Source organism: Stigmatopora nigra, chromosome 4 (genome assembly GCF_051989575.1).
Source record: "Stigmatopora nigra isolate UIUO_SnigA chromosome 4, RoL_Snig_1.1, whole genome shotgun sequence".
NCBI lineage: Eukaryota > Metazoa > Chordata > Actinopteri > Syngnathiformes > Syngnathidae > Stigmatopora > Stigmatopora nigra.
This window is the reverse complement of record NC_135511.1, coordinates 4,847,797-4,860,590: the sequence shown is the minus strand read 5'-3', so window position 1 is coordinate 4,860,590 and position 12,794 is coordinate 4,847,797. Positions and strand designations below refer to the sequence as shown.

The 12,794-nt window shown below is 39.0% G+C and overlaps 1 protein-coding gene across 8 annotated transcripts in view; it reads right to left on the bottom strand.

Annotated features, from left to right (window-relative positions):
- The window catches only part of LOC144195011 (multiple C2 and transmembrane domain-containing protein 1-like), a 100,738-nt gene extending 93,001 nt beyond the window's left edge, over window positions 1-7,737 (bottom strand). For 3 of the 8 annotated variants that reach the window (XM_077714320.1, XM_077714323.1, XM_077714327.1), the window contains exon 1: window positions 2,538-3,218. In XM_077714320.1, coding sequence (XP_077570446.1) covers window positions 2,538-3,083 — 546 coding nt within the window. In that variant the 5' untranslated portion in view covers window positions 3,084-3,218. Of the gene's footprint in view, window positions 1-2,537; window positions 3,219-7,605 lie in introns of those variants that run through there. The other 5 variants (XM_077714319.1, XM_077714325.1, XM_077714321.1 and 2 more) reach the window with 3 other exon arrangements.
- Between the last annotated feature and the right edge of the window lie 5,057 nt (window positions 7,738-12,794).

The following is a 12,794-nucleotide window of genomic DNA, read 5'->3' as shown; positions in this document are numbered from 1 at the left end:
TTTGATGCTAAAATAGCTAACACAACAATTTGAAATGTGTTGCACGTGATCAGGCTCGAGACCAACACGATGAGTTGCTAGCCTGTGGTTTATTGTGTTTACTGTTTGTTTATTGTTCTTCCACATACTACTGAGGCCATTTGCTAAAATAAAAACTTGGAAAGCAACCAGCATGTTTCAAGTCCTGCTTCTTATACATACACAGAGCTGCCAAACTCTGTCGACCCCATTTCAGGTGTAACCGTGTCCCTTTTCCGGAGTTTATCCAGAGTGAATGTGATTAACGCAAAATCGATATGCGGTGAAGTTGCACAAGACAAATCATTCGTCAGAACTCAGATGATTCACAATGCACTCGTGTTACCGAATTCTTCCAGTTTACAGTGCAGTTGAATCAAGATGGCGGAAGCCGTTGCGTTGGTGTGAATTTCGAGGCATTTAAATTGGAAATATGGTACTTCTCTGAAATGGTTGCTTCCAAAAACATGTAAGTGACAATTTTGGGGGGATTTCCGGAGTTTAGGGCGATTGTCCAGAGCCCGGGAGTTTGCCTTGCATTTCTGGGTAAACTCCTGAAATTCAGGAGTAGTTGGCAGCTCTGCATACAGTTAATCTTTCAGTTGTTCAAAGAACATCAATATGCAAAAGTACAATTTAGCAGGCCTGTATTTACAGTAATAGATATCTAATAATCCTTTTGAGTGGCGAGAGGTTGGAAGAGATTGAACAATCGCTGCCAGGCTCTCCCAGTTCAAAATGAGTGAATGTCTACTGCCATTAATGCCAGCCAAGAAGTAATAAAAAAAAGGGAATAAAATATAGAAAAAAAATTAAATTCAAACAATAAAATAATGAAGAGAATATTTATAGATTTATGTATTAAAATAATTTGAAAAATATGTGAAATTTGCCTGTTGGCTGTTTTTAGCTCAAATAAGTCTGTAAAAATTAACTCATTGGTTGCCACTAATGGTGAAAGAAGTACAATCAATTTTACTTGGGATGACTGACCGCCACCAAACGGATTGCATGTCAAGTACGATCAATGGCAGTGAAACATCATCACTCATGGCTAGCCAGTTTAATTGGATTCAATGTCTATCACTGTTAATCACAGTGAATGAGTTCATCTGTTATCAAAATATTTCGTCTATTTTTGGTTTCAGCTCTGGTTGTCAGATATATCGGTATGGGAACATCTGGGTACCTCGCAATATGGTGCAATTTGGGATACAAGGCTCACAATAACGATGATCTCCCAATATGGCAAAAAAATTGTCGATGCATGATGCAGGAAACCAATCTACATTATTCTACAATAAACCTATTGGAAGAAAAACATATATTTCTAATAGGAAAAAAAATAATTTACTTTACACGGTCGCCGTTAATCCGCCAAAATCTTCCTTAGTCCTCCTTACAAAAGAAGACAATATTTCAGTGGAACATTTCTGATAGACAATCAAAGCATAGACACTATTTTAGTGAAAACTTTACTTCTATTGAAAAACATTTCTAGGAACTTGTCAGTTCCATCATCAACCCTGTCAGGAGAATTTTGATAACCTATTGGGATTCAAGACGGACGTTTTGACTTCTGATTCAATCCGATTTTTCCCAAGATGTTTTGCTGATACTGATCAAAGCCCATATATTTACACTAGTAAAAGTAATGCAAAATATATTTCAACTAATAAATGATAAATCCCTTTTTTGTATTAAAGTCAAGGCATGCTTTGTTTACAATATTACACGATGATCTGTCACTGTCATTGGTGTCTAAAAAGATGTCGACCAACACAGCAGACATGTTTGCCTAGGGCAATGTTTCCCAACCACTCTGCAGGAAAGTCATACATTTTTTTGTTCTGGAAAAAAATCTTAACATACAGAATACAAATAGAATAAAATTGAATTTTTGCGAGATTAAAATGCAAATGATGAACATTAAATCATAGTATATCTTACTATTACAAGATTTAAATTGTTATATTATGAGATTAAAGTATTATTGTTGCTAATTTTCTTCTCTGGTTTCCTCACACATTCCAAAAACATAAATGGTAGGCTGATTGGACACTCTAAATTGCCCCTAGGTTTGGGTGAGAGTGTGTATGGTTGTCCACCTCCTTGTGCCCTGCGATTGGCTGGCCACCGATTTAGGATGTCCCTCGCCTCTGGCCTGGAGACAGCTGGGATCGGCTCCAGCACCCCCCCCCCCCCTAATTGTATTGTTGAAATACAATTAGCAGGACTCAGTGGCCCTTGAGGCCCTATTTGGAGACTCCCGGTCAAGAGGAAAGCATGCAGCACTGCAGTTGGCTTTATTATGTAGCTGCTGAGAATGTGTCACTGGCATTGCAGTCATAGGCCCTTACAAGATTATATTGGAGCTAAGTAAACGATGCATGCAGTGGGAATCTTACCTCATGGCGAAACATGTGATTGTGTATTCAGGTCAAATGCAATATGAATGAGGTTGTTTGAAATATCACGTGCAGTGTAGTGTGTTGGCTAAGTAATGGAGTTGTACTGACAGCATCACTCTGCTTACTCCGCAGCTTCCCGGCTTCCTCCAGGACCACGGCCGGATCCACCACCAGCTTTTCGAAACACGCCGATCCCAGCGACGAGCTCTTCTGCTGGGACGCGATGCGCTGCGACACGTGAATGTTCGGGCTTCCGTGAGCTGCCAGCTCGGGCTTGCTCCCGGAAGAAGCCGAGCCGCGATGGTGCAGCAGCCCTTCGGTGGTTCCTCGGCTGGCCCCGGCCGCCGTCACGTCGTCACCACCACCACCGCCACGACCACCACCTTCGCCGCACTTGTCCCCGGACGGAGAGGCGCAGCGGAGGTTGGGCTGCGACGACGAAAAGACTCGGTCCAAGTGTTTCTTTTTCCTCTTGAACATCCACAACCCGGATTCCTTCCTGGTCCCTTCAGCTCCGCCGCTAGCCCGACGCTCGGAGCCCAGTTTGGGACTGAGCCACGGCTTGGTTTTCTCCTGGAAAGTCTTCCACATGCGCCGCTGGTAGGACTCTTGTCCCCTGGACGTGCCTTCATCCTTGGCTGCCTTTTGCTCCATGTTGCCAGTGCAGCAACCACCCAGCCTGAAGCGTTGGTGTGTGTAAATGTGCGAGCGTGTGCACTCGCAGCGTGCACTTCACTGCCGGCCGGGTTAGGACCAACACACCAGGATGAGGAGGAGGCGAATGATGATGATGGTGTTAGTAGTGGTGGGGGTGATGCGAGTCAGCTTGTAGTACATTGTATAATAGTAGCACTCCGCTACTATCTACCACACGGGTGTAAAAGTGGCGGCTCGGGGGCCAAATCTGGCCCGCTGCATCATTTTGTGAGGCCCGGGAATAATAGAATAAAATGAAGATTATAGATGTATATTAAATTTCCTGAACCCCCCCCCCCCCCTTTTAAATCAATAATTGTTTTTAATTTTTTAATTTTTTTTCAGTTTTTAGTTCAAAAAACATTTTGTAAAATCTAAAAATAGATTTTAAACAAGCTAAAATAAACATTGTTTTAGATCTGTTGAAAACTGAATATTCAGGGATGTTAAACCAGTTCTTTTCATCAATTTTTTTTGAAATATCTAAAAATCAAATCTAAAATGGACCGGGCCACATGAAACCGAGTTGACGCGAACCAACCCGAGTCTGACACCCTTGATCTAACACACTAGAGGGATGTCCGAACTTATTTCGACAAGGACCAAATTCAGACAAATCTTAAGCTTCAAGGGCCAACTGCAAATCCATCCACTTTTATTTGTTAACATTTCTTCATTCCTTCATTTTATGAATCGCTTTATCCTCACTAGTGTTGCGGGGGTGCTGGAGCCTATTCCAGCTGACTTTGAGCCAGAGGTGGGGGACACCCTGAATCGGTGGCGAGCCTATCGCAGGGCACAAGCAAACAGACCATTCACACTCACAGCCATACCTAAGGGCAATTTTGTCCAATCAGCCAACCATGCATGTTTTTGGAATGTGAAAGAAAACCGGAGTACCCGGAGAAAACTCTCGCATGACTGGGTATAACATACAAACTTCACATAGGTTACTTTCTTCACAGAAACAATAAACAATTCCTGCTCTTCAGTCATAAATTGCCTTCAAGTCCATTTTGCCAGCAAAACCACTCTCAACAGAGTAAGTGCCAGTTTAAGGAACTGAGATTTAAGATAAGAGACCATTTTCCTCAAATGTAAGCCTTCTTGTTCATTATAAAACCCTACCTGTCTTGATAACACAGAACACTGTTTGGTAACATTACACACTAAAGTGTGTGTGTGTGGGGGGGGGGGTTGTTTTTCAAGAATAAAATGCAGATTCTACTGTTGTTGTGGCATGCTACCGTTACCTTTAAGGAAAAATCACACGTAATTTGATTTTAAAATGTTTTTTTTTTTAAGACGATAATAGCTCACATTTTGCAGAAGAACAACTTTGGAGGTGAAAACTCTCTTGATGTGTATCTAATTTCAAATGTAAGCTTCTCACTCTGTTCTATGTCTGGATATGCCTTTTCCCTTCAAAGAGGCTATACTCAATGTTTTCACCCACACACAGCAGCAAATAGTAAGTGAGAACTTTTTCTTTTTGGATGCTTGTACTGCAGTCACAAACATGATAACCCATTGCATCTTCCTTCTTAGCTCCTGATTCATAAGAGAGCCTAGTTTCACTTTGCCGAAAACCACAAATTCAATGATTTAAGTGTTAAATTTACATGCAGCATGCTTTGGTATAGAGAATCATATACAAATTGCTTCATTGCTCCTGAAAATACTAGTGTTGTACTCGTATCATTTTTTTTTTGGGGGGGGGGGGAGACTAATTCCACCAAACTGTTGTGTGTAAATAATTTAAAAACTGATTTTTTTAATACTAACACTAGTTTTAATATCTTTTACTATCTACACTTACATGAATGTCAATGAATTGCTATCACACTTGGTCATAGACCGCTTCACTAATTGTTTGCAAGTGACATCTCTAGACATCCAATAAAGTTGACAGGGAATAAACATTCATTCATTCACAATCAAACCTCCTACTCAAAATGGATTGGGCATCTACTAGTGACAAACTTATTTGAATTCACAGTAAAAGCATGAAAATACTTTTCAAAAAAAAAAAGCCCCAATGGGCAATGTTGCCAAATGAATAGATTTAAATAAAATTTTTGTCATGACTAACTAATTTCTCAACCAATTTGATAATGTAATAGTTCATCAATGTCAGAGCTTTGCTATTTAGTCATTGGCCACCATTGACTGTGCTACACATCCAAACCATTTGAAATTCATTCACTGCCTTCCTTCCACCGCAATGGATTGAGCGTCTATGCAAGTGATGAACTCATTTTAAATCAAAGCAAAAGGATGATTATATGCCAATTGGACATTTATGATTGCGTAATTGGCAGCCATCTAGAAGAGAGTGACTGGCTGTTTGGAAATTAATTATGAAATTGCACATTGTTGTGAATCGGCATGTTATTTGTGCGTACTCCCAATACAATGAACTTATTTTAGTGCCTAAACTAAAAAATAAATTCAAATTTGGCAAAATGCAACTGAACATTGCTGTTCACTTGACCCAATCAAAGGCTCTTAATAAAAGGGAAGTCCACCTTAAGTTCAATAGGCATGCGTGCCAAATGGTTCCTATCGACTTTCTCTTTGACTGAGCGTAAATTGTGTGAATCTGCAGCCTGCACGTTATTGTTTTTAACGATCCTGCTGACACTATGTGAATGCACACACACGCAAAATGGGCTCCTCTGGTGAGTGCAATAATTTCTAATTAGATTTCTTTGCTGGGACAACTTAATACAGTTGGCAGGATAACAGAAGACTAGGTTTGTTGAAATGAAATTATGAAAAACAATTTTACTTGACCCAATTCCAATTAGGCTTATTTAACAGAATGTGTTTATTGACTGAATGCAATTAAAAGTTACCCTTGTAAAGGTAGCTAATAAACTCATGCTTTGGAATATTTGGGATGGATTAGTATTTACCGGTCAGGATTTTAAACAAATTCATTAGATTACCATATTTTTTTCATATATAATAAGTATTTGGAACTCAATATAATGATGACTGAATCAAAGGTACGGGTTATGTGCGCACGATACTTGCTATACTCTATTTCACCCATAGATGTCGGCAAAGTTACATTAACAATTTCTGGGTTATTTTCTGTTTTGCAGTAAGAAAACAACCATTACTGGATGAATTAATTCCTTATGATATTCACCCCAATAATGTGCTTTTGATTCATACAGTTTCTCAGAAATCCCGTGTGATGATTTTTCTTAAGATTCTCCCTCCGAAGTAACACTGAAAATCGTGATTCAGTGGGTGGCTTATACGCGAGAAATTGTAAAGATCAACGATTTTAAGCCAATTTTAAGGGTGCAGCTCTGTAAGAGAGTAAATACGGTAGATTAAACTTTATTCATCCTTAATTCATTCAGGATCAAGGAGGGTGCTGGAGCTTATCCCAGCCAACTATGGGCAGCAGACATTCAACATTCTTAAATGTTTGCCGGCCAATTGCAGGGCGCAAGGAGATGGACAGGCATTCATACATTTTTGGGATATGGGCGGAAGTCAAAGCACCGTAAACCTTTTTTCAGTCTACGATACCTGCCGATAAAGTAAAACGCTTCAGGGTATTTTTGGTCAGAGGAAATTGCAACACTGCATTGCCAGATCCGGCTGTCAGCTAGGCTTGTGCTCCACCCACCCTATCATCCATGAGTTCCTGTGGAGTTGTGGAGCACCATCATCACAATCACATGCATAATCAAACAGTCAGTGATGGAATTGATGCAGTTTTTTGCAGCTCAAAAGCAAATGCTCTGCTGCCTTTTAAATCTTTAATCTTCTTTAAGCTCATCCAAGGCATTGTTTTTCCTCTTATGATCAAAACACCCACTCATGTTGATGCAGCCTTCCGGTACACCGAAAGGAGGGGCATGAGGGATTGGTAGTGTGGGGGCTAGATGTGGTGTGACCAGGTCGAGGTCACTTGTAGGAAGCAGATGGTAAGCTGTTACTAGCTTGATTTTCAATTATTTTTGTCGAAAGTATAGTTGTTGTTAGAACCCTTTTTAATAGGCCACTGTTACGACTCCCCCTGGGGTAAGATATACCAGGGAGTCGCAACTACCACAGCAGACGGGTTCGGTCAAGGATCAGTCCACCCAAAAAACGCAAGTAGCCTTCAGTGATATTTTATTTACAACAAAGTCCACAAAAACCTAGACTACGAGATAACATAGGGGAAGCACGAGACATTAAAGTGGCACCCTCAAATAAACACTGTAAAAACACCCTCCCAGACAGTTGTCCAAATGAACACCCTCAAAATTCAGGAAATAAGGCCGAAGGGTGCCACTGTCAGAACTGATGTAATAAAAGTCTAGATAGGGGAATAACTACGTGTCTAAATGCGCGAACTATATGTATATATACCCGGGGGTGTCTAAACTTATCTCAAGTCCCCCTATGCAACCCAAAATCATTAACTTTGCCAATCACAATTACAAAATATAACAAGGGGTAACGTACTCACATTACCAGGTGAAGCTGGGACAATCAAACTTTACTCCGCACTAAACCATGTGCTTTCTAAGGAAGGAAATGACTCCACTGCCTCAGCAATTACAATCACAGCCAGCCAAGGGAGTCAAAGTCAGGAATCAAGAGAAACCAAGTCAACCTGAACTGACAAATTAAAAGGGTTTAAATAAGGGCAGGAAGTGAATCTTGATTGGAGGAGGGATGATGGGGAACTACTCACCGCTGTGTTGGCCTGGGCAGGGCTTTGTCACAGGGGTGGAGCCACAGCTCCATGTACCTGTAGAGAAAAAGAAACCACACCCCTCCTACATAGTGTGTGTGCCCAGGCTGCCAGCCGTAACAGACACTCACTTAAAGAACAAATCATTGGCTGCCATTAATGGCAATAGGTGTCCAATCCATTTTGATTGTGAGGGATGGCAACAATCTCACTTCTGGCACAGAAGTATTAGCATTCAAAGACAGTCCGCATCTCAAACTATTTGCTCATTTATCGTCGTCTGTGTGTGTACATGGTTGTCACAAGAGATCAAAAAGTTATGTCATTTCTAACAAGGGTGTTAAACCGGTCCTCAAACAGGGCCACAGGGGGTGTAGGTTTTCACTCCAACTGAACATGAGGATACCTTTTGCAACAGTAATGAGTTGATTTAAGTCAGGTGCTACTTATTTTGCTCATTGGTGAAACTGTCGGCACTGGATCGGTTGAAACAAAGACCAGGACCCACTGCGGAATCGGTTTGACAAATAATAAAAAACATGGCAAGACAATGATGGAAGCTTGGCGTCTCGGTGCCATCCTTTTAAACTCAAAGAGGCTGGCATGGTAGCCATCGTCTGGTCTATCATGTCAAATGCCATTGATTAAGTTATGAGATTTTTCCAACCACAGGACAGCTAAGCCCCTCTCTACACTCAAGTGGTCAAAACATATTGTATGAAGCTGAGAGACAATGGAAAATCAATCAAGCCCATTACACAAACGGGCCTTAGCCCATACAATATTTCGGAATGTCATGATGTACTAAATAATAAATGTCAAAAGTAAATCAAAACTTTCAAACCTGTGCTTTTGCAAACTCAATGCGTGGGAGCCATATCCAGCCCACCACATAATCTTACGTGATTTGCCTATGTAATGTTTTTCATTTAAATAAAATTGTATTCCGTTGAGTACTACACAATTCAGTGAATAATTCATTTTTATCTTTTTTTTAATAAAAAAAACATATATTACTGTTTTTTTGTAACGCAGAAATGACAAATATTTTTCCTTAAAAATTCAATCGATTAAAAGAAAACTAATTTGCCTTTTCAAAAAAAATGTAATAAAGAGAGCATTTTTTCCTTTAAAAATAAACAAATATCTACAATAGATAGAAAATAATAATTTTAAATTAAATCATTCATTTTCCTTTCCCCTTATCCTTGCTAGGGTTGCTGGGGGTGCTGGAGCCTATCCAAGCCAACTAGGGCCACCAGTTGCGGAACACCCTGAATTGGTAACCCAGACACCCATATCCCACAAGGAGTTGGACCACCAGTCATCCTCGCATCTCACACAGCCTACCATGCATATTTTCGAGATGTCAGAGAAACCCAGATCACACGGAGAAAACCCACGCAATTCTGGCGAGAACACATAAACTCCACATAGGAATGGTTGAAATCACCGTTGATTAAATTCTCGATCTCAGAATTGTGAGGCCAACCACTCATCCACCAGGCCGTCATCACAACATTAGTTAAAATCTTAGCTATTTTACAGGCCAAAAATTAGGATTTGTAGAAAGTAATGGTTAACAATATGTCTAAGTCTCTAAGAGATAAACTGACTAGAAAAATAGTTGTCAATTCATTTGATAATTAATTAGTTGTTGATTCATTGTGGCAGACCTAATTGACACATACAATGGCTCTCCAGAGGAAAACAGTACTATCAGGTTGCCCTTGACAAAGATGAGTTTGACAAATATATAGAAGACAACCTCCAGAGGCCAGGAGTCAGGGCAACTCATGACAAAAGATGGAGCAACCCAAAATAGACAAAAATGCTGACAAAAAAGGATACAGCTGAGCCTTTAAAAAAAAAAAAAACATCAGATTTTAATGCCTTTTGGGAGTGATGAAATCAATCTTTATCAAAAATTATGAGAAGGGAGAAAGGTGCACATCATCCCCAATAAACAAGCACAATTGTAAAACCCACTAGTAATGAAATGGCATCTTCTGAGACAAGGTCAGTTATCCTCCTTGATGAATAATGTTGTTTTCTGTAATGAGCCTGAAAAATTGATCTATCATGCTAAAATAAAAAAATAAAAAATGATGTCTTCTGTGGCAGTCATCTGTGGTCAATTGAATATGGACTGCAGTACATTGTAACATTAATGGCAAATACTGTTTGGCAGTAAGGGAATCATTACAAGATGAAACAAAATCAATATACGAGAGACAACACATCGGAAAATAAATTTCATAGTAGAGTACATCAAACAGCCAATTAAGATAATTAAAGGCTGTCAGCATATGAAACAAACTCAAGCTGCTAATTAGCTCTCTCTATCCAGAAAGCTGTGGTATGATTTAGTTTAATTTGTTCATCTTAAATTCATGCCACATGCCACAAAAAGAAAAAAAAAACACACACAAAAGGGCATGTACTAACCCGTTGTCGTTAATCATATTTGAACTTTGGGGAGGGCAGTGAATGATTCAGTGCCAAAGGACATTCAATCCATTTTAATTGGGAGAGGCCCACCACCAATAAATTCAAATGGATTGGACGCCTACCGTGAATGGCTTCCAGTGAGTTAACTATCCATCTCCTCTATGGAATCTTCAAAAGGAGTAAGATCGATTATCTGAAAAATAGTTGACAGCAGTGATATGTCAGGTGACAGAAGTAAGTGGATAAGCTAGAAGGTAGCCTAGTCTGTTGTTTTGATACAAACATTTTTTACTGAAGAATGCTTTGGTGAAGTCACAGATGACATGTGGCCAATAATTCTGTGTTGTTGGTTTTTTTTTTTTTTGGGGGGGAGGTCTAAACTGTAATAAAAAATATCAGTGGTAGACTGTGAGCATGCAGGTTTGCTTCATAAGTTAATGGCTTGGGAACCAAAACAGCTGAAAAAAAAATCATGTTTTAAATTTCAGATGTGAAATGAATAATTTTTCACTTTTTGTTGTCGGTGTTGTTGAAATTGCACCACATAAAAAAGTCATGTTTTAAATGTCAGATGTGAAATGAATAATTTTTCACTTTTTGTTGTCAGTGTTGTTGAAATTGCACCACATAAAAAAATCATGTTTTAAATTTCAGATAAGAAATTAATAATTTTTCACTTTTTTCATACTGTTTTACTTGTAGAGTCAAGGGTCCTAAATGTATGATATTTACAATTCAGTAATGCGAATGGAGTACAAGATCCTTCCATGGCAGGCTTTGCTCTTTCTCTCAGTCAAGGGGGTCACGTTCCGACTATAAAATCTCATATTCTTCGGGACTAACTTCCTCTTCAGACCCATTTTCAATTTCTCATTCCATTATAAGCACAATGGGTACATATCTATGTCCTTTTTTTTTACCCATTGCATCATACATCCTTTATTGGATACTGTCCTCCCATTGCATCTTTAATTTTAAAAATCACTGATCCAAAACGCTACTTAAATTGCTATAATTTATATAGATACGGATTTGTAAGTAATCTTGATAAAGTTTTGATCGTTTATTTTTATCACTCTTTGACAAGATTCTGTCATTTAATTCGGGTGTAAAAATCCCTGATACTGGGACTTTAAATAACAAACATGATTGGGCAATCTGGGTGGTTAATCGCTTAACTTGTACCAGTATTGATAAAATGTCTAACCACTGCCTAAATATAATAGTTTTTCTAGATGTGTTTCCCCAACTATATCATAAAATAAATATAATCTATTCATTAAATATGATTTTTTTTCTGTTAATGATGTTTTCTGCTGCTTTAATCTTAATTTTCCAAGTGGATTAACAGGCAGGATGCCCATGAAACTGAGAAAAAATGCTTGTGTAGCTAACTGACTCATCTATGATGATTAGGTGACAATAGCAGTGTCAAACTATAAGTGACAACTGCATACACCCAGCATCTTGTTTACATACAACAACATCTGTGGCACGCACATATTAAGCGGACTGTTATCTATGCTGTGAATTTCCTCCATGGACGATTAATAATGTACTATTTTCTTCTGTTCAGGAAAACATAATGAGACAAGTTATATTATATCCATGTACCAGAGAATCCTGCAAACACCAAACTTTTTGCTTATACTTATTAAAGTATCTATCCCAGTACTTTCTAGTTCCAATTAAAAAGTTATTGTTCAAGGCTTTCAATACACTAATGAAGTCTTTGTTTTTCCGCCTCACTCCAAAAGCAATTTGCTGTTTTTCAACATGTATTATGCAGTAACAACTTCTTCCTGTACTCAAGACAAATTTCCTTGTGAGTGGATTATGGCCAGAAGGTGCCTCAATAGCAGGTTTACGTGTCTGGGGACAGTCATAAAGATTTGATAAAATGGATTATAGGCTTATTCAAGTCCAAAATGCAGCCCATGGGCCAACTCAAGCCCACTGCTTAGTTTTGTTGGGCCGCAGAAAATAATGAAAATATCATTGAATATGGCACAAACAAAAGGCTTAAAGTGAGCCTATATTGCATTTCGGAGTTTTAACACTAGATCAGGGGTCGGGAATCCTTTGGAGGAAGAGAACCATAAACAATTCATATTTTCAAACATTATTCCTTGAGAGCCATACTTAGAATTAAAAAAAAATTACATGGAAATGTATTCATTTGTTAATCTTTTTACTACTTTGAAAGTAAAAAAAAAGTCTGAATTCTTTTGAGAACATTTTTTCACTTTTGCTAATGATTGAGTATCAATGAGAGTATATGCATGCAGAAGAGTCTAATGAAGAAAAATTATGACTAAAAAGGCACTAGAGATAGTGTCAGCGCCACAGTGCCGGCGTGACGATCCCATTGGTGCGTTTGGGACTTAGGTCTCTTTCCAGCGGTTCCCATATTTTACCACACAGGTTAGCGGAGAGCCATATACACCCATCAAAAGGGCCACATATGGCTCCCGAGCCATAGGTTCCCTACCCCTGCACTAAACAGCAAT